At 41.3% G+C, this 26,253-nt stretch overlaps 1 protein-coding gene and 1 pseudogene across 2 annotated transcripts in view; one reads left to right on the forward strand and one right to left on the reverse strand.

Annotated features, from left to right (window-relative positions):
- The window catches only part of BAZ1B (bromodomain adjacent to zinc finger domain 1B), a 69,039-nt gene that overhangs the window by 37,425 nt on the left and 5,361 nt on the right, over positions 1-26,253 (forward strand). For both annotated transcript variants that reach the window (XM_028109971.2, XM_028109970.2), the window contains exons 8-16: positions 2,670-2,808; positions 3,319-3,449; positions 7,242-7,347; positions 8,074-8,172; positions 11,483-11,660; positions 14,453-14,635; positions 21,617-21,764; positions 22,820-22,967; positions 24,761-24,870. In XM_028109971.2, the coding sequence (XP_027965772.1) occupies positions 2,670-2,808; positions 3,319-3,449; positions 7,242-7,347; positions 8,074-8,172; positions 11,483-11,660; positions 14,453-14,635; positions 21,617-21,764; positions 22,820-22,967; positions 24,761-24,870 (1,242 nt within the window). The remainder of the gene's footprint in view (positions 1-2,669; positions 2,809-3,318; positions 3,450-7,241; positions 7,348-8,073; positions 8,173-11,482; positions 11,661-14,452; positions 14,636-21,616; positions 21,765-22,819; positions 22,968-24,760; positions 24,871-26,253) is intronic.
- Positions 4,898-5,053, reverse strand: LOC114214583 (small nucleolar RNA SNORA18; annotated as a pseudogene).

The raw sequence follows: 26,253 nt of genomic DNA on the forward strand, positions 1-26,253 counted from the left end.
AAACAAACCCTCTATATTCTTTAGCTATCCAGATTTGCTTGTTCTGACGTGTTATATAAATGGAATCATAATAAATGTGTGGTCTTTTGTGTCTGGCTTCTTTCACTAAGCATAATGTTTTCAGGGTTCATTCATGTTGTAGCATGTGTCCAGTACCTCATTTCCTTTTATGCCTGGATACCACTCAAGGGTTCTGCTTTGCTGTCTCTCATTCTATATTTATATCTCCTTTCATGAATTGTGAGAACCCTAACACCCACCAATACCAGTATTTACTTATTTGATGAGTCTTAACAATGTACACAAACTTAGTTTCAGAGTCGCTGTTTCCCACCGTAAACTTGCTAAGTTTATTGGGGTTTTTTTGGTCTTTAAACTATTTTGGTCGCTGCTATAGTTCCAACCATATCAACATTTCTAGCTTATAAAGTGAAGATGGTAAAAACCATCTATTTGTCAAAGTTGGATCCTAGATACCTAGAAATAACTTTAGTTCTTTCATGAATATATAATATTTTTTATTTTTTTTAAGATTTTATTTATTTATTTGACAGACACAGCGAGAGAGGGAACACAAGCAGGGGAGGGGGAGTGGGAGAGGGAGAAGCAGGCCTCCCGTGGAGCGGGGAGCCCGATGTGGGGCTTGGTCCCAGGACCCTGGAATCATGACCTGAGCCGAAGGCAGACGCTTAATGACTGAGCCACCCAGCCACCCCTATAATAATTTCTTTTAAAACGGATTCTAGTTTATACTACCTAAGGCCACTGAAATGTCTTCACATAGATGCATATACATACTTTTCAGTTTTAAAGACCATATATTACATTCCAAGTAAAATAACATGTAGATTAACTTTGTGTATATATCACACTGCAGCTGTGTTTTACCTGAAATGTAATGACTTCTCCTTGAGTTTCTGATGTGTTCCTCTGTGTGTTATATTTATCTTAACATAGGACAAAGGAAAGACAATGTTGATGTACAGAGAAATAAGGGAGAAAGAATGTTAATATTTTGCCAAGGTTAGTTCAGGTTGTTCAGTATGTAGTTCAGTGCTGTAACCTCCAGAAGCAAGTTTGGTCTTTTGATGACTTGCCCTAGGTGGTTTTTTTGTTTGTGGCCATAAGAGAAAGAACTTCTCCTTGATTGTGATTTGGCCATTACAGTTTGTGTTGTTTAGCTTTGTACTGATTTCTACTGTAATCACTTTGCAAACATAACAGTTCCATTCAGGAGATCAAACTTTGTTAAAGGTAACGAGTATCATGTTGGTTTTAAATAAATGAGATTTGTCTTAATTTTTTAAAGTAGCATCTTGAGACTGATGTATTTTCCAGATTCTCACCATAATGTAGATGTTCTCATCAGATCAGTGTTACACATTCTGGCATCGTAAATAGTAGTGCTGTGTTTTAAAATTTGTTACAGTTATAGAAAAAATTAAAAGGCAAGATTACTGGGCTGTTCTTGTTGAAATTTCTGTCTGGATGAAATACACCCTATATAATGAATGATCAGAAATAAGTTGATTAAAACTTTTTTTTTTTTTTTAGGATTTTATTTATTTTAGATTGCACAAGCATGGGCAAGGACGGGGAGAGAGAGAGAGAGAGAATCTCAAGCACAGGGAATCAACACAGGGCTCGATTCCACAACCCTGAGATCATGAACTGAGCTGAAACCAAGAGTCGGATGCTTAACCGACTGAGCCACCCAGGCGCCCCAAAACTTTTTTTTCATCATTAACAGTAGTAACTTGCTGAATAACTCCCCAAATGGTATTCAGTATTCAGTGATTGCTTTTATTCACAAGTGCTTGCCTGCCTTTGCCCTCTCAGGTCTTTTTTCTTGTCACCAAGGCTGAATTACAATCAAATTCCTCAGGACTGAAATTTTATTCATTCTGATCATTTTGAGGATCAATTCCATTTAAGAACTTTTTTTTTTTATTTTGTTTTTAAAAGACTTTATTTGAGAGAGCAAAGTGAGAGCACGAGTGGAGGTTGGAGGGGGGAAAGGGAGACGCAGACTCCTTGCTGAGCAGGGAGTCTGACATAGGCCAATCCCAGGACCCCGGGATCATGACCTGAGCCAAAGGCAGATGCTCAACTGACTGAGCTACGCAGGTTTCCCTTAAGGACTATTTTATTGTTCCATTTTAAACTATTAATAAAACTAATTTAATTATTAAAATTAATAACTTAAATTTTGGAGAGAAAATAATTTTCATTGAGTTGATGGCTGTGGCATGACCAGAATTCAAAGGACATAGGAGAACCAGATAGAAATTGCTGCCTTACAGGGGCCCCTGGTGGCTCAGTTGGTTGAGCAGCTGGCTCTTGGTTTCAGCTCAGGTTGTGATCCTCAGGTTATGATTTCATGGTCATGAGATTGAGCCCTGCATTGGGCTCTGCGCTCAGCACAGACTCTGCTTCAGATTTTCTTTCTCCCCCCTTCTCCCTCCAGCTCATGCTCTCTCTCTCAAATCCGTAAAAAAAAGAGAAATTGCTGCCTTACCGCATGTCATTTCTTACAACAGATCAGAATTAGGAGAAGGAAACTAAGATTTGATGGAAATCTCTTTTATACTTTCTATTCCATATCTTAACTTGTAAGAATAGAATTTATTAGAAAAAAAAATCTAGTTGATTCTTTTGATCTTTACCAGTGAAACTAGAACGTGAAGCTGAAGAAGAACGAATACGAAAGCACAAAGCAGCTGCTGAGAAGGCTTTCCAGGAAGGAATTGCCAAGGCCAAGCTAGTCATGCGTAGGACTCCTATTGGTACAGATCGAAACCATAACAGGTAAGTTATTAGACTTAATTTTTGTCATCTTTTAGGGTTATTGTGTTCTTCCGAGTTATGAAACTCTCTAAAGTACTTAGAATAGACAAGCTATTCTGTGTATGGATTTTGGAAACTTGCTCATCACACATTTATCGAATGTTTTCTGTGCCACATGCTAGAGTTACAAAGTTAAATAAGACACAATGCTGTTCTTGAAGATACCACAGATATGAAGCCTAAATTATTATGATGGGTGAAATGTAATTCAAATAGAGGTCATTAGAAATGGTAATATATTTTACATGTGTACATTGTGTGGAACCTAAAGTAGAGAAATATTAGAAGTTATAAAAAGTACAGATACGAAGCAAATCTCAAATTTGGAAAATGTTGGTATTCTGGGCCTTACTTCATCATTTGTATCAGTCTGAACGTTCAGTGGTATTTTGTAATCATCCCCCCAACAATAAAATCATCCCGTGCTCATGACCTGTCATTATTTTATTAATATATGGTTGTGATTTATAGGTACTGGCTCTTCTCAGATGAAGTTCCAGGATTGTTCATCGAAAAAGGCTGGGTACATGACAGCATCGACTATCGATTTAATCACCGCAAAGACCGTGCAGACTCTCCTGATGAGGATTACTGTCCCCGTAGTATGTATATCTGTCAGTTCTTTCACTCCGCTCAAGTAAGATCATTATTAAGGACTGTCTTTCCTTGGTCACTTTTTTCATTTGCAAAGTTTCTTTATTGTCTCCTTAGGTAGATGTATTTGAGTGGGGTGGGAGGATGTGAAATGCATTGAAGAGGGAAGGAAACTAATATTTGATTATAAGCTTTGTTCCAAATGTAGTGTGGAAAGATAAAGAGCTTGAATACTAGGATATTTGGGTATTAGATTTTTTTTTTAAAGATTTTGGTATTTGTTTGAGAGAGTGAGAAAGAGCAGGAGTGGGGAGAGAGAAGCAGCAGGCTCCCGGCTGAGCAGGGAGGACTGACGCGGGGCTCGATCCCAGAACCCTGAGATCATGATCTGAGCCAAAGGCAGATGCTTAACCATCTGAGCCACCCAGGTGCCCCCCCCCCCGAGTATTAGATTTTATATGAGTAGTCTTCAAACTTTGTTTCTTGGAAGTCTTTCTGTAGGTACCTTAATGGCTGGAATTGAGGTAAAGGGCTAAGAAGACAGTTACACATCTTTTTCCTCCACTTTCAGAATTTATTTATTCAGTATGTGTGGAGCATCTTGTGTGCTAACCAGGTTTTCATGTTTTGTGATACAAGATAGGAAACGACAGATAAGGTCCTCAGTGTCATTTAACTAAAATTCTAGTGATGGGGCAACACAGCAAATAACTAGCTAAAAATAAGTGACTGAGAAAGGGTCATAAAGGGGCACTGATGTTCTTTTTCTTGGCCTGGGTTCTGGTTACATGGGTGTGTTCGATTTGTAAAATAAATACAGAAGTATACTTTTATAAATGTGTATATATATTTTTTCTTGAGGGATATATGTACTTTGAACATTATGTGTAATATTTGCAACATTTATATGTAATATTTCAAGAAAGAAATGAAAAAAATTTTTAATTAAAAAGAAAATGGTCAGGTTAGGTTAGGTTTCATCAACCTCAGCATTATTGACATTTTGGGTCAGATTTTTTTTTTTAAGTCAATAAATTTTTATTTAAGGAGTTTTGCATGTGATTCCTTCCACTGCCAGTCACCATAGTTCCTCCAAAGTCAGAATCATAATCTTCAAAATAGCCCTTTTAAAAAGAACTTGTTCAATCCACAGTTGTCACTGTCAGTCCAGAGTTCTTTCGGTTGGGCTTCTTTGATCTCCACTTGAATATGGACATACTTCAAAAACTCCCCACCTGTAATCTTTGGGATCCAGTGTCTTTACTTCAGGGCCCCGTTAGGGTCTGAGCCTGGATCTGCCTGGTTTTCAATTTCAAACACCCTCAAAATGTGAATGAGTTCAAATCCTATTCACCCCTAAACCATCACACCTTAGAACTGTACAGATTGTTGGCATACGCCAATGCCTAAGATTTAAAAAAATTTGACTATTAGGTTTTTCAGAGTTTTAGCAGTTAAATGTCTTGTAGTTCTTTCCCACAGATCTAACACATAGTTCTGTGAATGAAGGAAACCACACATATACTCTATGAGGCGTTTCCAACTCTGTAGGGCTACATTTTTTTTTTTTTTAAGGGTTGGGGAAAGGTAGAGGGGGAGAGAGAATCACAAGCAGGCTCCACACCCAGCATGGAATCCGACCCAGGGCTCAATCCCATGATTCTTGGATCATGACTTGAGCCAAAATCAAGAGTTGGACACTTAAGTGACTAAGCCACCCAGGCACCCACAGATAATTCTTTATAGTTGGGGATTGTCCTGTGCATTGTCTGATATTTAGCAGCATCCCTGGCCTCCACGGACTAGATGCTAATAGTGATAACCAAATGTGTCTGCAGACATTGCCACATGTCCCCTGGGAGGCAGCCTGGCTCCCTGTGGAGAACCACTGGGTTAAATGATCTGCAAGCTTCTAGCTGTACTTTTTTTTTTTTTTTAAGATTTTATTTATTTGACAGAGACACAGAGGGAACACAAGCAGGGGGGATGGGAGAGGGAGAAGCAGGCTTCCCGCTGAGCAGGAAGCCCGATGCAGGGCTCAGTCCCAGGACCCTCGGATCGTGACCTGAGCCGAGGGCAGACGCTTAACTGACTGAGCCACCCCGGTGCCCCATAGCTCTCCTTTCTGTGACCTAATGAAAATTGCTTCTCAAATATTAGATCATTCTGTTTCTTTTTTTTTTAAAATATTTTATATATTTATTTGACAGAGGCACAGCGAGAGAGGGAACACAAGCAGGGGGAATGGGAGAGGGAGAAGCAGGCTTCCTGCTGGAGCAGGGAGCCTGATGTGGGCCTCCATCCCAGGACCCTGAGATCATGACCTGAGCCGAAAGCAGACGCTTAACGACGAGCCACCCAGGCGCCCAATCATTATGTTTCTTTAAGAAATTTTTTTAAAGCTTTCATTTTAAAGAAACTCCTAACCCAAACTTAAAACTCACAAAATTGTTAAATAAGGAAATTAATATGTAGCCCGAAGTTTCACAATTAAGGCCTTTTCTTTTTTCTTTTTCTTTTTTTTTTTTAAGATTTTACTTACTTTTTGGCAGAGAGAGACAGCAAGAGCGGGAACATAAGCAGGGGGAGTGGGAGAGGGAGAAGCAGGCAGATGCCCAATGACTAAGCCACCCAGGCGCCCCAAGGCCTTTTCAAACTGTGTTAATAGTATTAAGTGTTAGATTGTAGCACTTTAGTAGAAAAATCTAGTTTTGGTAGACTTTGTAAATACCCACATGAAGGCAGTTATGTTTGAGAGCAGTAAATGTACGGTCAGGATCTTTAGACCGGGGGGAGAGTTTCCAGCAGGAGGAGAGACTGATTTTCTGATGTTTTTCAGAAGCTTAATGGGCGTCCTTAGAAATTAGGTCTCCATAGTTCTAGCTCCCAAGAGAAAATGGGCATTCCATCCCTTCACTTCTAGTGCATCCTGGTGGGTATTGTTGCTTCATGTTCTCTCATTCCAGCATGGTAGGGTCTCTTCAAAATCACCTGACTCAGAAGGCTAATAGGGTGTTGTGTTTGTAGTGCAGGGAAAGTGCAACAGGTTAAAGGGGAGAGAATGGGAGCAGGGGACAGAACCAATTATAGTGTTAGGTGAGGCCTCACAGATTGCCTTAAGATCTATCTGTATTATGTCCTAGTAGTATATAGGAGCTGGCTTAGAAAAAAGTTCATCATGTTTGACATTTTGAATCCTCCAGCAGTAAGTTTATACTAGTTTCTATGTTTACTTGTCCCTACTTAAGTACATCCACAAATAGGGGCACCTGGTTGGCTCAGTAGTTAGGCGTCTGCCTTTGTTTGGCTTAGGTCATGATCCCAGGGTCCTGGGATCGAGCCCCGCATTGGGCTCCCTGCTCTTTGGGAGGCCTGCTTCTCCCCTTCCCACTCCCCCTGCTTGTGTTCCCTCTCTGGCTGTCTCTCTCACTGTCAAATAAATAAAATCTTAAAAAAAAAAAAAAATACATCCACAAATAAATGCCTTTGTGCTAAGCCTCATGTACAAAGAGTAAATGGATTGTTTGCTTTGATATAGTTATTCAGTCATCCTGCTCCATTCTAAGTTGTGATACTCTAAACTTTGAACTGTGCAACTGTTCAGCTGTATAGAGAGTAAGTATCCCAAATAATGTGCTCTGTGTAAGCTATTTAAGAGAAATTAACACCTGTTGTACAATGGATGTATTTAATAGGCAGCATCTGTGTTATTAGTTGTTGGATTTGGCACTGTCCTGCTTAGGTTTGAAACGAGGAATTGGGTATTTACTGTATTAACCTAATGTTTAAATTTTTTTTAGGTAAGAAAGCAAACCTAGGCAAAAATGCAAGCATGAACACACAACCTGGACCAGCAACAGAAGTTGCTGTGGAGACCACCATACCCAAACAAGGCCAGAATCTATGGTAATGTGAGCATTTATCGGGTTGCTCTTTCTTTTTCCTTTTTCATGTTAAGAAAATATTTAATATAGTGATACCAGTGATTATCTGTTAAGATCATTTTGTATGACTTTGATTTCTTGGTTATGTAAACTCATTGCTTTAAAAGCAGGCTTGATTTTGTTTGGTAAGAATATATTTGTTCCAAGCTTTGGAATTTTATTTCCCTGTTACAGTGTAACTTTGTATATGTTCTGGGATAGATCTTACATTGCATTGGAAGTGCTTTTCAGTCTGGGAATAGATTTAGGATTTTCATCTTTATTAATTAAAGAATATAAATTATATACATAGCCATTGATCTGCTTTTCTGGCAGTTCTCTTTTAAGCAGGGAACTAGGTTTTGAGAGGGTCCTTTTTATTTTGTGATTGCATTAACTGTTTTTCCTATGATTGCTTTGTTTAATGACCTTTCATTTTTTATTTTTGGATGCAAGTTTACTCTTTTAAGGTGTATGGACAAGTGTGTCAATTAACTTAATAAAATTTGTCTCGTATTTTAGTAGGAAACATTGGCTCTGGTATTCTAGGATAAAGTTAACAGTAGGCCTCATGGAAATAGTAAATTGTTTGTTCTACTTGTGAGCAAGTTTGGAATTTTCTTCTCCCAATTCCCACCAACAATCCTAGATCCCTTTCTTAGTATTTGATAAGTTTTCAGAGTTACTGATTCTGTGTTGCTCCTTGCAGGTTTTTATGTGATAGTCAGAAGGAACTGGATGAGTTGCTAAACTGCCTTCATCCTCAGGGAATAAGAGAAAGTCAACTTAAAGAGAGACTCGAGAAGAGGTAAGGATTTTCATCTTGTTCTCACAGCTTCTCTTCAGCATTAGATATTATAAATACCTTAGGGGTTATTTATCCATAAAAATGATAAAAGTACATTTTTAAAAAGTGTCTGTAACCTTTTTATGTTCTTATTGCCTGGTATTTTCTTGACTCATACATATTTGGAAAAGCATGTTTTTAAACCCTGTATATACAGCATAGCAGGATTGTTGATTAATGTGTGTCACGCACTGAACTGAGATCCTCGTTGTAGTTAGGCAGCCTTGCAGTTCCACAGCAGTTGGTATTCAGAGGTATTATCAGTATTCGAAATAGCCAGAAAATGAAAACAATCCAAATGTCCATCAGCGGTTGGATAGATAAACAAAATGTGGCATATCCAGCCACAGAAAGGAACAGAGTACTGCTATATGCTGTAGCTGCAGCAGGGCTGAAACTGAAAAACAGGCTGAATCAAAGAAGCTAGACAAAAGGACCATAATGTCTGATTCTATTTATTTATTTATTTATTATTATTTATTTGAGAGAGAGAATGCAGAGAGAGCGCAAGAGTGAGCATGAGCGGGGTGTGGGGGGGCAAGGGGAGAGGGAGAAGGAGGCTCCCCACTGAGCAGGGAGCCCGATGTGGGTCTCGATCCCGGAACCCTGGGATCGTGACCTGAGCCGAAGGCAGACGCTCACGGGTATGGGGTTTCTTCCTGGGGTGATGTAAGTTTTGGAATTAGGTAGTTTTGATGGTTCCACAACATAAAAATCACTGCAAATGTATGCTTTAAACTGGTGAGTTTAATGTTATGTGAATTGTATCTTTAAAAGCCTCCAAAACAAATACTGTCTACATCTAGATTTGCTAGTATCCTTCCTGTTCTAGCCATTGCTCTTGTCAAAGCCAGGGCATGGTTTTGGCTTAAGGCCACCTTTAGTATCTGACTGCATGCTTTCATAGTTGCATTTGGGTTTGAAGAAAGAAGAAATCATTCAGTACACAACTGCAACTTTTCCAGACTTTGTGAGTGATAATGGATGGGTACATGATACTAGTTTTAGTCCACTACTTAATGCATTTAATTAATGCATAAATTAATTAAAATTATATTCAGAATCATGGGCAAATTAAGAAAGACAAGGGAAAATGTCAAGTATACCCAACCACAAAGGAATATGGTTCTATGATGTTTCTTCTGTTTGGTTAAAATATTGGATTGTCAGGGTTAAAAACAAAACTTAGACTTTTGTTTGTTGAGCATTAAAAAAAACCCAAACACATACCTTGTTTTGCTGGTTTTGAACTTTTTAAAGGCTGTCAAGCATATGTAATATTTGAGACTTAATGTTCCTTAGCATTATTTTACTGAAGAGCCATCCACATTTTGTTCTGTTGTTTTGTGTTTAATTGAAGTATAGTTGACATACAATATATGGGTGGTTTCAGGTTCCATCCATGATTTTTATAACCAAACTCTTATCATTTTTTCTTTCTATATCGTATTCTGGGAATTTGTGTACAATCTTTGTGATTCTACTTTATTTATCTGTTCTCTTGGTGGTGGTTATTTGGATTTCCTTTGGGGTAGCCAAGGGGAGAGGATAATGTATCACAGACCATTTGAAGTTCACATTTATAAAACAAATATATATGCTCTTTACAAGAAAATAAGTGATGAAGGATATAAATTACAGGGTGTGCACTCAGTTACTCACTTCAATAAAAAAGAATTTTTGGGGGTGCCTGGGTGGCTCAATCGGTTAAGTGGCTGCCTTCGGCTCAGGTCATGATCCTGGGGTCTTGGGATCGAGTCCCACGTCTGGCTCTCTGCTCAGCAGAGAGCCTGCTTCTCTCTCTCCCTCTGCCTGCCACTCTGCCTACTTGTGCTCTCTCTCTCTGTCAAATAAATAAAATCTTGGGGAAAAAAAGATTTTATTTATATTGAGAGAGAGCACAAGCCGGGTAAGGAGCAGAGGGAGAAGCAGACTCAAGCAGGATGAGGGGCAGAGAAAAAGGGAGAAGCAGACTCTCCGCTGAGCAGGGAGCCCACTGCGGGGCTCCATCCTGGGACTCCAGGATCATGACCCAAGCTGAATGCAGATGCTTAGCTGACTGAGCCACCCATGTGCTCCTCAATAAAAAAAGGAATTTAAAAACAAAATGATACTAGGCCAGTTGGAAACAGAGAAGTAAAGTTTTTTGTTCTCTCCATTTAACATTTATAAAAATTAATCATATACTTAGCCACAAAAGCAGTCTCAACAGATTTTAAAAATAGAGTTTCAGGATACCTTTGATCAGATTGTGATAAAATCAGAAACAAATTCCTTAAAGATGTCCAAAAAGATCTTAACTGACAGTTAAATATATTCCTAGATGACATCAAAGAAGAAAATAAAGGGAATTGTAGAAAGCAAGGAAAGAGAAATCTTTGCAAGAAAACCTGTGGGACACAATGAAGTTGTATTCAGAGGAAAATAATATTGAAAATGCTTATTAAGAATGAAATGGGAACTTAGTATACTTCAACTGAGATGACCTTGAGCTCTAGTTTTCATTTTGTTGTAAGACGCCAACAGTGAGGGCACCAGGGTGGCTCAGTCCGTTAAGCGACTGCCTTCGGCTCAGGTCATGATCCTGGAGTCCCAGGATCGAGTCCCGCATCAGGCTCCCTGCTCTGCAGGGGAGTCTGCTTTCCCTCTGACCCTCCCCCATCTCATGCTGTCTCATTCTCTCTCTCTCAAATAAATAAATAAAATCTTAAAAAAAAAAAAAAGCAGCCAACAGTGAAGCCTACGGACTCGCCAGTCTATTGCTGGGACCTCAGCAGGTTAATCTTTAGTGTGAGAGTGAACACGAAGGTCCTTGTGTAGAGTTTCAGCCCAGTTTCACGTTTTTACTATGTTAGGAGGCATTCCAGGCAGGTGATTTAAAGTTGTCTCAGGTTGGTAGCATTCCTGGTAACTGACATGAGCAAGTGCCCGTTCTCTGGAGGAGCACAACTTCAAACCAGGCCTCAAAGAATTTCCACAGATAAAATCCCAAGAAACTCATGGTAAAAAGGTTAAAAAAATAATATGCAGACCAGGAACCATGAATGAGAGCTAGGTAAAGCAGGACACTTCAGGTACTAGGACTATCAAATAACTGAAAAAAAGAAGGGTGTTTTTCAAATGAATCAAGAATAAAAGAAATTTGAAAATTTGTACAAGAAACACGAAACTGAAGAAATCACCAAGGAGAGATGAAGATCTGAGTAAGTCTTCTAGAAATGAGACTTATCATTCAGAGTTTATTTTCCCTCCCTGCCCCCAACTTTTCTAGGTACCAGGACATCATTCATTCTATTCATCTGGCCCGGAAGCCTAATTTGGGTCTAAAATCCTGTGATGGCAACCAGGAGCTTTTAAACTTTCTTCGTAGTGATCTCATTGAAGTTGCAACAAGATTACAAAAGGGGGGACTTGGTTATGTGGAAGAAACATCGGAATTTGAAGCTCGGGTAAGAACCATAAGCAAACACCCTTAGGAGATCTGTTATTCATGGAAACTCAGTTTGGAATTATTCCCTGATATTGTTCTTGACTTGCCCAGATGACCCTGGAAATCATGTGTGGGTTTGTTTTTGAAAGGCTTGTGGAACCAAAAATTCTCCATTTGATATTTTTCCATTGATATCCAGAAAAATCTAATCATTGGCTTAGATCCTTTGTTCAAAAAGAGCTTTTCTGGTTTTGTTTTTTTAAGTTTTTTTTTTAAAGATTTTATTTATTTATTTGAGAGAGTGAGCATGAGCCGGGGGGAGGGGCAAGGGAAAGGGAGAAGCAGACTCCCCACTGATCAGGGAGCCCATCGCGCAGGGCTGATCCCAGGACCCTGAGATCATGACCTGAGCCGAAGTCAGACACTTAATGGACTGAGCCACCCAGGTGCCCCTAAGATTTTACTTTTAAGTACTCTCTACATCCAGTGAAGGGCTTGAACCCCCAACCCCAAGAACAAGAGTCGCATGCTCCACTGACTGAGCCAGCCAGGCACCCCAAAAAGTGATTTTCTACTAAGTTGAATGAAAACTGGTCCTGGAGTCACAGAACTGAAACATTATTTAACATATCTATAATATTCCCATGTGATTGATGCCTGTTTTGTCCGTCGTTTATACTGATCAGCTCAGTAGGGTTATGCTTAATGTTGGGTAGCACTCATGCTGGTAAATGGGTACATTTCAAGGCCTGTTTAGAGTCCTGTCACTGCTCAGAAAGACCCTCACATGGTGTAGATGAACCAATTCAGGAGACCCCATGTTCCACATGAGATAGATTCAGATATCACAGCAGGAGAGAAGATTGAAAAATACTGTCCATCAGAAAATACTAAAATGCTTTTTACTGATTTTAAATAATAAAATCCACGTAACTCCAAAGATACTAATAATTGTGGGTCTTTTCAAATTATTCATATGTGTTACAGCGTGTGTGTTAGTCATGTGTTTTTTTGAGCAGTTGCATCTTTTTTTTCTCAATTTGTAAGTACATTCCATTTCTTTACGTCTTTATATCGCTTTGGGGTACATAAAATAACCCATGGAGTTGATAGGATAAATCTTTTACTGTAAGACTTTTGTATTTTTATTTCTTTGCTATTAGAATTAGCAGATTATATATACATCTTATATATGTAGCTTTCTCTTTCTCCCTTTTTTTAATTTTTATTTTTTTAAGTAATCTCAGTACCCACTGTGGGGCTCAAACTCACAATCCTGAGATCCAGAGTCACGTGCTCTACCAACTTAGCCAGCCAGGCACCCCCAGCCTTTTTTTAAATTAGTCTGGTTATCTCTGTCAAATAAATAAATAAAATCTAAAAAAGGGGGGGGGCGCCTGGGTGGTTCAGTCGTTAAGCGTTTGCCTTTGGCTTGGGTCGTGATCCCAGGATCCTGGGATCAAGCTCCGCATCGGGCTCCCTGCTCTGTGGGAGGCCTGCTTCTCCCTCTCCCACTCCCCCTGCTTGTGTTCCCTCTATCGCTGTGTCTCTGTCAAGTAAATAAAATCTAAAAAAGAAAAAAAAATCAGTCTGGTTATGAATTCATGGTACATTTTGTGGGAAAAAGGATTTAAATATCTTTATTGTTCTAATGATTTTTTTTTTAAAGATTTTTTATTTATTTATTTGACAGAGAGACAGCAAGAGAGGGAACACAAGCAGGGGGAGTGGGAAAGGGAGAAGCAGGCTTCCTGTGGAGCAGGGAGCCTGAGGCGGGGCTCAATCCCAGGACTCTGGGATCATGACCTGAGCCGAAGGCAGACGCTTAACAACTGAGCCACCCAGGCGCCCCTGTTCTAGTGATTTTTTAAAGAATTATTCAACACTAAATATTTTGCCAGTTTCAAATACGATATTTACTTTTTTGTTTATTTAGCAAATATTTGTCAGTTGCCTACTTTGTGCCAAACCCAGGCTTACACCTTGCTAACATTGGATTATCATCATTCTTTGTTTTTCTTTGTAGTTATAAAGTGGTATTTTTTAAATTGACGTTTTGCATGACTGAGAACGTAGCGTCCACTCAGGAGTGTGACTTGGATCAAAATGATTTTGCTTCTGTCCTTATCCATAAAATAAAGTGAGGCTTAGATGACACCAAGTATGGAAAGCATATTACCTGGCTTATAGTTTGTAAGCCAGTGGGTCAGTAAATGTTTATTTTCCTTCTCAGTTTTCTTTGCCCTGAGACTGTAGTTTGCACATAGTAAACACCCAGTTGCTGAGTGAGTGAATGAGCTCCCCAACTTCCTTAAGTAGAGCAAGTTTCAGCATCCCATAGGTCCCATTGCTGGGTAAATGGAGGTAGTCAGCTGCTTTTAAATGTATAAACCACCCATTGAAACTGAGGACCAAGGCAAATTCATGTTGTGTGACCCATTTGGGGCCCAGATTGATTTGAATTTAGTCAAGGATAGTCTCCTTTTTTTTTTTCTTTTAAGCAGACAGCATGCGTTATTTTGAGTAAATGTAGAATTTTACTACCACATGTGGGGAGGGGTTAGCTTCAGTAAAAGGCCTTTACCCCCTAGGAAAACCCCCAGTGAAGTTGCTTTTGGATAAACTTTCCCAGTGACACTGAAACTGGTGGGGAGCTGCCACTGAACATGCTTAAAATTAGCTTCCCCCCACAACCCACATCAAGTAAGAGTAGTACACAGAGATGACCGGAGTCGGGGTGTGGGGAGGGGAGGATAGTCTCCTGTCATCTTGGCCTTTCATTCATTCTGTTGTTTCCGTCATTTCCTGTAGGTGATCTCATTAGAGAAACTGAAGGATTTTGGTGAGTGTGTTATTGCCCTACAAGCCAGTGTCATAAAGAAGTTTCTCCAAGGCTTCATGGCTCCCAAGCAAAAGAGAAGAAAACTCCAAAGTGAAGATTCGGTAAAGACGGAAGAGGTGGATGAAGAGAAGAAACTGGCAGAGGAAGCGAAGGTATTTTGTTCGTGAAGATGCAGTTTCGTAACTGTAGGAGAGTGGATCTGATTTTAAAATAGTCTAACCCAGTGCTTTTACCTCCTGTAAAGCACTGTTCCCTGAGTCAGTGTTCCATTTTTCTCACTTCTGCTAAATGTTGTGGCTTTCAAACTCTTCTGTGGAGCACAGTTGGATAAGGTCTCACAGTGCTCCCATCCCCTTTTACCAGGGCTGTGATTGATTTTTAAAAGGTGATAGCGGTTTTTAAATTGTTAAAAATGATGGTAAAATACACATAAGGAACAATGTAGTATCTTAACCATTTTTATGTTCTGTGTTAAGTACATTCACAGTGTTATGCACCTGTCACCACCATCCATCTCCAGAACCTTATCTTCCCAAACTGAAACTATGCCCACTAAAGACTACACTACCCATTTCGCTGTGCCCTCAACCCCCATTTTCTTTCTGTGTCTATGGATTCAGCTACTCTGAGTATTACTACATAGAAGTGGAATCACAATATCTGTCCTTTTTTATTTTATTTTATTTTATTTATTTATTTGACAGAGACACAGCGAGAGGGGGAACACAAGCAGGGGGAGTGGGAGAGGGAGAAGCAGGCTTCTTGCCAAGCAGGAAGCCTGATCTGGGACTTGATCCCAGGACCCTGGGATCATGACCTGAGCCGAAGGCAGACGCTTAACGACTGAGCCACCCAGGCACCCACAGTATCTGTCCTTTTGTGACTGGTTTATTTAACTTAGCATAATGTTTTCCTTTTTTAAAAAAACATAATGAATTATTTGTTTCAGGGGCAAGGTCTGTGATTCATCAGTCTTAGACAATTCGCAGCGCTCACCATAGCACATACCCTCCCCAGTGTCCATCACCCAGCCACCCCATCCCTCCCACCCCCTCCACTCCAGCAATCCTCAGTTTGTTTCCTGAGATTAAGAGTCTCTTAATGGATTATAGCATAATGTTTTTTCAAAGCTCATCTATGTTGTGTTATGTGCCAGAATTTCCCTTTAAGACTGAGTAATACTCCATTCTGTGTATACACCACATTCTGTATCCATCTGGCGATACACTCATTTCCACTTTTTGCTATTGTGGGTATACTGCTGTGGACTTGAAGAGCTTGTTTGGAGCCTCTAGCCGGGGAGCGCAGCTGTATACCCTTGACCGAAGGATCCTGATCTGTCGGAGAAGGTTGCCCTCTATGGCCAGGTGCACGGCCTCAGGAGGGCCTCACAGTGAGCGAGGGAGGAGACAGCCATCTAACCAGCCACACCAGCCAGTCATCCTGGAGAACAGTGGGATGACAGATAGTGCAGCCAGATGGCCCTCACGTCTAGTAATGCTGCTGGGAACATGGGCATACAACTGTCTATTCCAGTTCTTCCAGTTCTTTCGACTATATACCTAGAAGTTGAAGAGCTACATCATATAGTAATTCCGTTTCACTTTTTCAAGAACTGCCAGCTTTCAAAAACTGTTTTCCACAGCCTTGCACCATTTTACACGCCCTCTGGTGGTGCACAGGGTTCTCATTTCTCCACATCCTTGCCAATGCCTCTTACGTTCTGTTTCTGTGTTTCCAGTCATCCTGATGGGTGTGAAGTGATAGCTCGTGGTTTTGATTTGCATTTCCCTAATAATTAGTGATGAACAATGTACTTGTTGGCCATTTGTCTTCTTTGGGGAAATGTGTCTTTGAGTCCTTTAGCTGTCTTTTAATTGGATTATGTGTCTTTTGTCATTGAGTTATGTAGGTTCTTCATATGTTCTGGCTATTAATCCTTTATTAGATGTATGATTTGCAAATATATTCTCCCATCCTGTGAGCTGCCTTTTCATTCTCTTGATGCCATCCTATGATGCACAAAAGTTTTCAGGTTTGATGAAGTTTACCTTATCTGTTTTTTCTTCTGTTGCTTCTGCTGTCGGTGTCATATCCAGGAGATCATTGCCAAATTCAGCGTCACAAATCCAGTTTCCTTCCCCTCTGTTTTCTTCTACAGGTCTTAGAATTTTAGCTTTTACATTTAAATCTTTGATCCATTTTGAATTATTATTTGTAGACTTAAGGTTTAAGTTCAGTTTTTTGCATGTGGATATCCAGTTTTCTGGTTTAAGTTTTAAAAGTAACATGCTCATTGTAAGTAAATCCAGTGTGAGAGGTAAGTAAAATATGAAACAACTCCCATCCTAGTTTTGCTCCCCAGGATTATCTGTCTTCAGTAGTTTGGTGTGTTTTCTATATGCACATGAAGATAGTTTTATTGGAATTTTACAGAATGGAATCATCTGCGTCATGTTCTGCAGTCTCTATCCATCAACATATTCTATCTGTCTCCCCACTTTCAGTCCATTATAGATCTACGTGATACCGTGTTTTCTCAGCGCCTTAATTCCTTACTGATGAACTTTACGTCGTCTCTGGTTTGTCTTTATTAGAATAGTTAGCAGCTCCATTTTTTCTGTTTTGTCTATTAGCTTTCTACTTAAGATTACTTAGAAAGAAAAGAATTTGAAACCACTACATTAAGGGAAACGTCCCAGGCATTATCCCATAGAATACTTCCCTTTGTGTTTGATTTCTCTCTCCCCCTTCTTTTCACAACCAGCTGGTAAAGACTTGTCTTGGGCAGTCCTGTGGTGGGTCCGGAGGTTGTAGTGATGAGTAGAAGCCAGAAGTCCTTGCCCTCCAGGAGTCCCATTGGAGTGGGAGGGATGGTTGTGGTGGAGTGACAGGTCCTGACGAAAAAGCACAGGACTCAGGCTACCTGTGAGGGACACCTAGGGCAAAGTAGGGAAAACTCCCCAGAGGAGCAGTTGTGTCAGCTGGGGTTTGAAGAATAAATAGGAGTTAATCCAGTCATGGAAGGGGGCATAGGCCTGGTTGGATTGAACTGAAATTGGCTTTCTCCTCTTTGACAGTTGCTCCTTATTTTGCCCTCTTGAGTTTACATAGAATGAGTTTACCCTCTAACCTCAGGTATTTGTACACCGTGTCAAGTTTCCCCGTTTCTTCCCAAGGCCAGGGGGATGCATGATGAAGGGAGAGTCCTTCTGGGTGGGAGGGTAAGTGGAATGGAGAACTAAGATTCAGTTAGATCAAGGTCTGTTCATGTCAGTATCTTTCTGGGATTGGGTTTTCACTTCCTGTGTGCCCCTTTTAATGGCTACATAGCATGTAGGTCACCTTCCAGGTAAAGTCTAAGACATTAGTTTATAGTCTCTTCTGCTGAGTCTCTTCTCATTAGGCATCAGTTTTAGCCTTGCCAAGTACTGCATGGGTTTTGTTTTTAACTCTGTCCAGAGGAGTCTCTTTCTTGACGTGATCTTTCCTTGACATTTCCTTACCAGTAACATTTTCTTCTCGTTGGGAAGTAGTGGCTGTAAATTCTTAAATTCGTTTTTAGTACTCCTCCCCACAGCAAAGTAACCTCTTTTTAGCTTGTCATATGAGACTTCATTCTTAGTTTTGATTGGGGAGGAAAATTTGAGCACTGCAGAATTTAACCTTGGGGCCCAGACACATAGTACACAAATGGAAAGCATGGAAGAGTTTCTTGGAAAATCAATTAGGTTGCCTATTAAGTAGTTCAACAATGTTCTCCATTAAAATGGCATTATGCCCTGCCTGCAGTTTCTGACCAAAGGTCAGCTTTGCCACAGCTCTGAAATTTTCCACTGTTCTTTGCTTTGAAGGTTTCCACTTAGCCCAGGCCAGCGTTTTTCGGCGGGCACTAGGTGGTTGCGTGAGTTAGTTAATATTAGTCTTTAGTATGGGTTTCAGTTTCCTTACTTACAAAAGTAGATTGTTTCTCAAATCCCGTTTTGTAATAGTCCTGATGATTTCAAAATTTAATATTTCATTTTTTTTGTCTTAAGTGGGAAAGACCTTGTATAATTTGGCAAAATCCTCAGTTCTGTTAGGCTCTCTGTTTACTTTGGATGCATTTGTCCTGACAACCTGATTATCTGATTTTCCATTTTAAATGTTCTTTTGTGGAAGAAGCCTTGTACTGTCCTTGCAAGATAGGATGTTGCCTTTTTACTGTTAGTAAAGGGATTAATATAGACTTTGCATATAAGCTGGCTTCTCTTTGATTCTGTTACACCCACTTCTACCTAGGGACCACCTTTATTTAAACATGATAGAGAATTTGAAATTTTCATTAGAATAATGTGTTTAGCCTCCCAGCAGCATTGTGAGACACAGGATTTTACCAGATACCACCAGTGTTGAACGTCAAAACTTAGTTGCCACTGTTCATCTGTTCCTAAAAACTGTGTCTTTAAAAAACAAAACAAAAAAAACCAGTGTCTGAATATTGTATGGGGTTTTTGTTTTAATGTGCTGGACTGTTTGGAATTTTTTTCCCAATGGTAGGAAACCAGGATGGTCTTTCAAATCTTGAGTGCCTAATGTTTTTCCTTCAAAATTAGAGGTTGGTTGGAATCTAGGCTGGTCTAGGTGGATAACTGTGGGTTTAACAGGATGCTAGTGATTATCCGGTATCTGTAATGTCAAGAGCATTGGTATTGGGGATCTGGAGATGTGAAGGAGATCTAGTCCCAAATTGCTATGAGACCTTGGGCAAAAATAATATACGAAGGTTATACAAATGTTCATAGCAGTATTATTTATGATAGCCAAAAAAATGGAAACAGCCAAGGTGTCCATCAACTGATGAATGGGTAAACAAAACGTGATTGATTGATCCATACAATGGAAAAATATTCAGCAATTAAAATGGAATAAAGTACTATTCCATGCTACTGTGTGGATGGCCCTAGAAAAATTATGCTCCAAGAAGCCACACGTTATATATAAAATGTCCAGAAGAAGTGGACCAAAAGTAGATTAGTGGTTGCCTACGGCTGGGGAAGTGGTAGTTTCGGGTGGGGAATAGGGAGTGACTACTAGTGGGGCTACAAGGTTTCTTTTTGGGGTGATGAAAATGTTCTCATTAAGATTTATGTTAATAGTTGTACAGCTCTGCAAATATATGTAAAACCATTATTTTCTTCACAGGTGAACTTAACATATAAATTATATCTCAATCTGTATTAAAATTAGGTTAAGTTTATTCCTAAGATCTTTCAGGGTTTTTTTTTTTTTTTTAAAGATTTATTTATTTGAGGGAGAGAGTGAGTGTAGAGGGAGGGGCAGAGGGAGAGAGAATCTGAAGCCGACTCTGCGCTCATCCTGACCTGGGTTTGATCTCATGACCCTGAGATCATGACCTGAGCTGAAACCAAGAGTTGAACGCTTAACCTACTAAGCCCCCCAGGTGCCCCAGGTTGTTGTTGTTGTTGTTTTTAATGAGGCCAGATGCCCTATTGAGTGCTCAAATCTTAAAATTTATAGGAAATAAGTAAAAGGCAGTACTGTCTGCTGATAGGACTTTTTCCTGACTACTTGTGTGCATCTGAGTGTCCACTAGAGGACAGCAAAGCCCATTTTAGCCATTTTCAGCCTGTTCCCAGTAGGTACTCTTTTTAGGGGCTGAACCTAAAATTCTTAAATTTATATTCCACGGGCACCTGGGTGGCTCAGTCGTTAAGTGTCTGCCTTCGGCTCAGGTCATGATCCCAGGGTCCTGGGATCGAGCCCCGCATCGGGCTCCCTGCTCGGCGGGAGGCCTGCTTCTCCCTCTCCCACTCCCCCTGCTTGTGTTCCCTCTCTCGCTGTGTCTCTGTCAAAAAATCTTAAAAAAAAATTTATATTCCATCGACAGGATGTTGGTTGTTAGCGCAGTAAGAGGACCTGTGTGATGGCATATGTCAGCTCTCCACTGCCCTTCGGGAGAAGGTCAGCGAGGCAAGCTGTGGTTGTGGACCTCCCAGTTTACGGAGGAGCTCTGAGTGGGGAGGAAAGCAGCTGTGCTGTATTTTGAGGACAGTTGTTGAAATAGCTGCAGTGGAGGTTGGAGTAAGGAATGGGCCAGATTCCACTAGAGCTTCAGCAGCTTCTCATTTTTGTTGTGTTTATATTGCGTATTCTTGTTATTTATGAAATTAAACACACAGGGCTCTCTGTGGTTCTGTTTCCATAAGAAAGAGAAAGGGCAGCCTTTGTTCCCCTCTCTCAACCCTCCCACCACAGCTTCAGAAGTAGCTCAACTACAGACAGGCACTTGTCTGTGCAGATGCTTACCTAATCATTTAGGCAAGAAATACTTTGAAGACCTAAAAAAACACATTTGACTTAATGAAACAGTAATACAAATAAGTGAATTATCCTAAAATGGCATTTCTGTTTTTCCTTAGAATGTCTGTTTTATAAGAGTGAGTGTTGTGTTTTATTATTGAAATTCCTGATTATATTTTCCCCCATCCTAAGTGTGCTTTTCCTGGGTAATTCTGAATTAATTTGCATTTTCTGATGATGGGAGGAGGCAGTGTCTATTAAGCGGAGAGTAACTGCCCAGAAAGAAGTCAGCCCTGACCCTCTGAAATTTTCACTTAGTTAGAAGTTGGTGATAAAGTCAAGAAGAATGCTTTGTATCAGTACTTAATATTTTTAAGTGTTGTTGAATGCTATATAGATAGTATTTACTGTAATATCCAGGCCCTGTAATCTGGGATTGTGGCACATAATGCAGAGACCCATCATCTTAATTAACCAAAGTTGTGTTAGCTCAGGACATGGTTGCACGCTAGCATTTCCATAAGTGTTAAATGATACTGAATTTTTAAGTGGATTTCACTGGAAGAGACGGGTCTCTGATCATCCCCCACCCCTGCCTTAATTCTCTGTAAGCTTTGGCAAGTTTTTTCACTCTTCAGAGCCTTGATTTCTGCTGTAAAATAAATGGGTGAGGGTGGAGAATCTCTAGGAGGTAAACGTACTTAGCATTCTCTCGCCTCTTCTGTTCCTAGTGCTCTCAGTGCATACTCTGTCAGTGTTATGTGAAAAATCTACATGTCATGTCCTTGAGGTCATTGTAGTAATGCTGACCTGGTTTGGTCTCTGTTTAGGTTGCATCTGCTCTGGAAAAATGGAAGACAGCAATCCGTGAAGCTCAGACTTTTTCCAGGATGCATGTCCTACTTGGGATGCTTGATGCCTGTATCAAGTGGGATATGTCAGCAGAAAATGCTCGATGCAAAGTTTGTCGAAAGAAAGGTATATTTAGATCGGTGTTACTTATCTGAGTGTAGAAGGGACTAGGATTTCCCATTCCAAAGATATTTCCTCCGCTGAAGAATTCTGTGCACACAACTTTGAAGTATAGTGGGACAGATTTTACCTTCCTCTGGAGGTCTGTAAAATGCTACTCTTTTAAATAACATGACAGTAAATCAGAGCAAGCCCTTTGTTCCTCAAGTTTGAGTATAAGAGCAGTTTATCTCTCCAGTCTTTAAATTTTCCACAGGGAACACATTAACCTAAAATTTTAAATCTCTTATCATCTCCCGGAGTTTTTAGTCCTCCACGAAGTAAGACGTCTATCAGCAGAGGGCAGTATTTGCACACTGGGAGGAATACTTCGGTTTGGGCCCTCTGGCACTGAGTCCTACAGAGCAAGGCTTTTGGGACTCTTTAATGGTCACAGCTTTCAGAGCCTGTGTGAAAGGAACTTCATGACTAATAGCCCTCAAGCGATTGACTTCTCAGTGGCTAACATTATTTTGTGAAGTAGGTTAGGATTTAATTCCCAAGGATAGAAAGACCTGTGAAAAATCTATCAGTTGCTCTAAATGCTGTTTCAGAATGAAGGAGAGAGAAGTGACCATGTCAGGTTGGTTCCGTGCATTTTTGACACTGAGTGTTTTAAGAGAACCATATCAGATAGGAGTTGGGAAGTGTTGGGGGTCGAGGAAGAGGGTGGGCAGGAAATGTAAGACTTCATGCGGGATTCATGTCTCAGTGGGAGATGAACAGCCACCTTTCCTACTATGACTTGGTTTTTGCTGCTACTTTGTAAATGTTTTAACTGTCCTCCCTAGGCCGAGCTAGATTTGGGGATATAAGTCAGAAGACCTGAGTCTTAAATTACCAGTAGCCTAGTTTATGCTACATTTCTTATCAGAAATGACTGTACTTAAAAAGAAAGTGATAACACTACGCTAGACTGTCTGCTCCCCCATGCTGTTAATCGAGGCTGAGTGGCTCTTTGTTAGAGTTCGCGGACCATTGCCGTGCTCCCAACAATGCTGCACAAGTTTTTCTCCTTGCAGGTGAGGATGACAAACTGATCTTGTGTGATGAATGTAATAAAGCCTTCCACCTGTTCTGTCTGAGGCCAGCCCTCTACGAGGTCCCAGACGGCGAGTGGCAGTGCCCTGCTTGCCAGCCTGCGACCGCCAGGCGCAACTCCCGTGGCAGGTGAGAATTTCTTCTCTCAAAACAAAGAAGTGAAATGGCCGTTACAGTTAAGCTTTAGTTACTCAAACGGAATGATTCTAAGGAGTTTTAAGTTCATTTTTGCGTACGGAGCCTGATCATCGGGGTTACTTAAGTAGGAGCTCAGAGGGCTCTGATTTCATTTTAGCTTGATGTTGACATTCCTGGTTTTCACTACTAGACATGTCCTGTATCTTCTGGATCATACCCTCTCAGTTAACAGTTTATCTCCCTTTGCCTTAACGCTTCTACTTTGCCATCTTCTGAATTACTTCTGCAACCACCCCCTGCTCAGAGTCCTGAAACTCCTGACCTTCCTTACTACCCATACCTGTTGTTTTCCTTCTTTATCATGATTAGAACTCTGGGGTCAACTTGAACATCTTCCTCTCCCTCTGCTTCCATGCTCAGTTCATTTACGTCAGTTCTGTGTCCACACGTCTCCTGAGTCAGTCTCCTGCTGCACCTCTCCGTGGTCTCTGCTGTCGGTTGACTCTCTTCCATCTCTCCTCTGAACTCCTTCGGCGGCTTCTCAACTCCTTACCTCATGTTTTGCCCCTCCTGTTCATCCAGCTTTGGTGTGGGTACCAGAATGGTTTATGTAAGGCATAAAGATAAGTTCGTGTCACTATCCTAAGACTTAAGTCTTTCCATTGCCTCTAGAATAAAGTCCAAACTCCCTGGCCTGATTTTTGAGATTCTTATACAGTACTGGTCTATGTTTTTATGAGCCCTTATTCCCATGTTGTGTGCTCGGTGCAGGCTGTTGACTGGGTATCCTTGCCTGCTGGGCTTTCCTCCTCGCTGGGAATATTCCCTCTCCCCAGAACTGAGGGCACTGACTACAGCCTGTCTAAAAGATGTTGTTTTTATATTCTTAGGGTTAATTCTTCCTCTCTGTGTTCCAACCAAGCGTCCAATCTCTCAGTCTTTTGGTGCATCTTGCCTCTATGGTTAGTCTTACGTGTGACTGTCTTCCCCCGAGATTGTTGGTACCCTGAGGGTAGAGGTGGTGCTTTGTTTTTCACCCTGATCCCAATAAGGCCTTGTAAAGAGGATATGCCTTTTATTTGACAAGATAATACCATCGTTTTCCACATTGCAGTTTGAGGTGGTGAAAGGACAGCTTATGGGTGCTCTATACGTACCACGTACGCTTCTGGCTTGGTCTCTGAGAGGGCAGAGCTGTTTGACCCTGACCGCATCTAACAGCGTTACTCAGTTATTTCTCACTCCACTCCCACCGCACTTAGAGCCAAGTAAGACACACTTACCCTGACATGGCGGGGCTTTGGACCACCTGTTCGGAGCTGGGATTACCATTGCTTTGATGTTACGGTCATCTGCAAGCTGTTCCACCCCTAGAGGGGGACCGTCAAGGTGGAGTAACACCTGTCCGGGCTGTTTATCCCTTCAGTCCACCCCAGAGTTGGGAACAGCTTTTAATATCTGAAATGTTAAGTTATCTTGAGATAATTTCTTGAGAAAAAAGGAATGAATCGGTTTTGTATTGTTTTATGTGAGGAGAGGTGGGGTTGTATTTTGGTCTTGATTTCTGTTGCTATTGGTGTCTTATCCGAAGCATTTGGGGCCTGTTGGAGGAGGCCCGCTTGGGCTTCCGTGCTGTTGCCCATGTCCTAGCCTCGATTCAGGCTCCCTGCCCTCAGTCATCGCATCTGCCCGGTCTGTGAAGAGGATCCCCGTGGGACTTTGTTCGTTCTTAGGACCACTTTGGCCTAGACCCGCGTTCCCTACATATGTTTCCCTCCCCACAGAAATTACACCGAAGAGTCTGCCTCTGAGGACAGTGAAGATGATGAGAGCGAGGACGAGGAGGAGGAGGAGGAGGAGGAGGAGGAGGATTATGAGGTGGCTGGTCTGCGATGTAAGTACTCAGCTTGCCCTTGTAGTTGACCTCACGGTTTCCCAAGCTGCCCTGGGAAAGACTGGGCTGGCAGTAGCCACCCACCCACCCGGCAGTGCTGTCGGGCCCTCATCTTTCTCTCACATGTTTTGGCTGTGGGGTGACTCCACTGCCGTGGTTTTTGAAGGGATTTTCAAGGTGCCATGTAACCACCTTCCTAGTGGGAGTTGGATGGCTTGGTCTTAAGATCATCAGCCCTCTGTAGGTCCATTTGGTCCGACATTTAGTGGAATTCGAGGCTCCAGGTGTGTTTATGACGAGTCTGCTGGTTCGAGCCTCTCAGTGTGTGGGGACAGTGTGGGGACCATGGGTGAGGAAGGCCTAGGCTCACTGTCCTCTCCTAACAGTGGTTTGGGCTGTGCTGCACTGTTGCTTTCAGAGAAGTGAGTTTTCCTCTGGTCACGTGATTTTCTTATCATAGTGGGCAGGGATCTAGCTTCGCTAGTTTGAAAAGAGAAGACTAGTTTTTTCATGGCTTAGGGTGGTTGGTTGTTAGGAAGGTTCAGATCTGTTTTTCACTAGATGCCAGTGGGGGGTTTTGGGGGGGACTCTTCCTTTACACTTAACCACATTGACTCACTCTCTGACAGCCATTCTTCATGAGGCATTTTCATGTTTAAACCTAAAGCTCTGCAGTCTAGCCTTTTACAGCCTCCTCCAGGGGTATATATATCCAAAGTATACCCTTCCTAGTAGATTAGTAGAATAAGAGACCACAGATCGGGGCGCCTGGGTGGCTCAGTCGGTTAAGCGACTGCCTTCGGCTCAGGTCATGATCCTGGAGTCCCGGGATCGAGTCCCACATCGGGCTCCCCACTCGGGGAGGAGCCTGCTTCTCCCTCTAACCCTCCCCCCTCTCATGTACTCTCTCTCTCTCTCTCTCTCTCTCATTCTCACTCTCTCAAAATAAATCTTAAAAAAAAAACACAGGCTGTAACTTTAAAAAAAAAAAAAGACCACAGATCAAGATTTTGGTGAGCTTTTGAAAAGATGGTACAGTTCCCAAGATCACAGCACTCTGAGTGTTTAGACCTTGGTATAAGGAGTCTGAGAAGATGCTTGGCATGACCAGTTTTACAGGAGGGGTGCTGCTAAAACCTGAGGAGTTTGGGTGTGTACGCCTGTCCCCATCTTTCCAGTCTTGCAGGGCTCTCATTTGGGATACCTTAGTTTCTCTCATTCCTGCAGAGCTCCTTTTGTTTGTTCACTAGGCATGATTTCCCAGTGGTCCAGGGTCAGGACACAAGTAGTCCCTTAACCCCAGGTCATGAAGAGACGTCGTCTGCTAGCTGGGGAGTGCGGTCGGGACGCAGGCTTGTCGGAATAGATTCTGAACGTGACAGT

The sequence above is a fragment of the Eumetopias jubatus genome, unplaced genomic scaffold, assembly GCF_037043125.1.
Source record: "Eumetopias jubatus isolate StellerSeaLion01/CBP00866 unplaced genomic scaffold, mEumJub1_p1.0 scaffold_12, whole genome shotgun sequence".
In the NCBI taxonomy this organism is placed as follows: domain Eukaryota; kingdom Metazoa; phylum Chordata; class Mammalia; order Carnivora; family Otariidae; genus Eumetopias; species Eumetopias jubatus.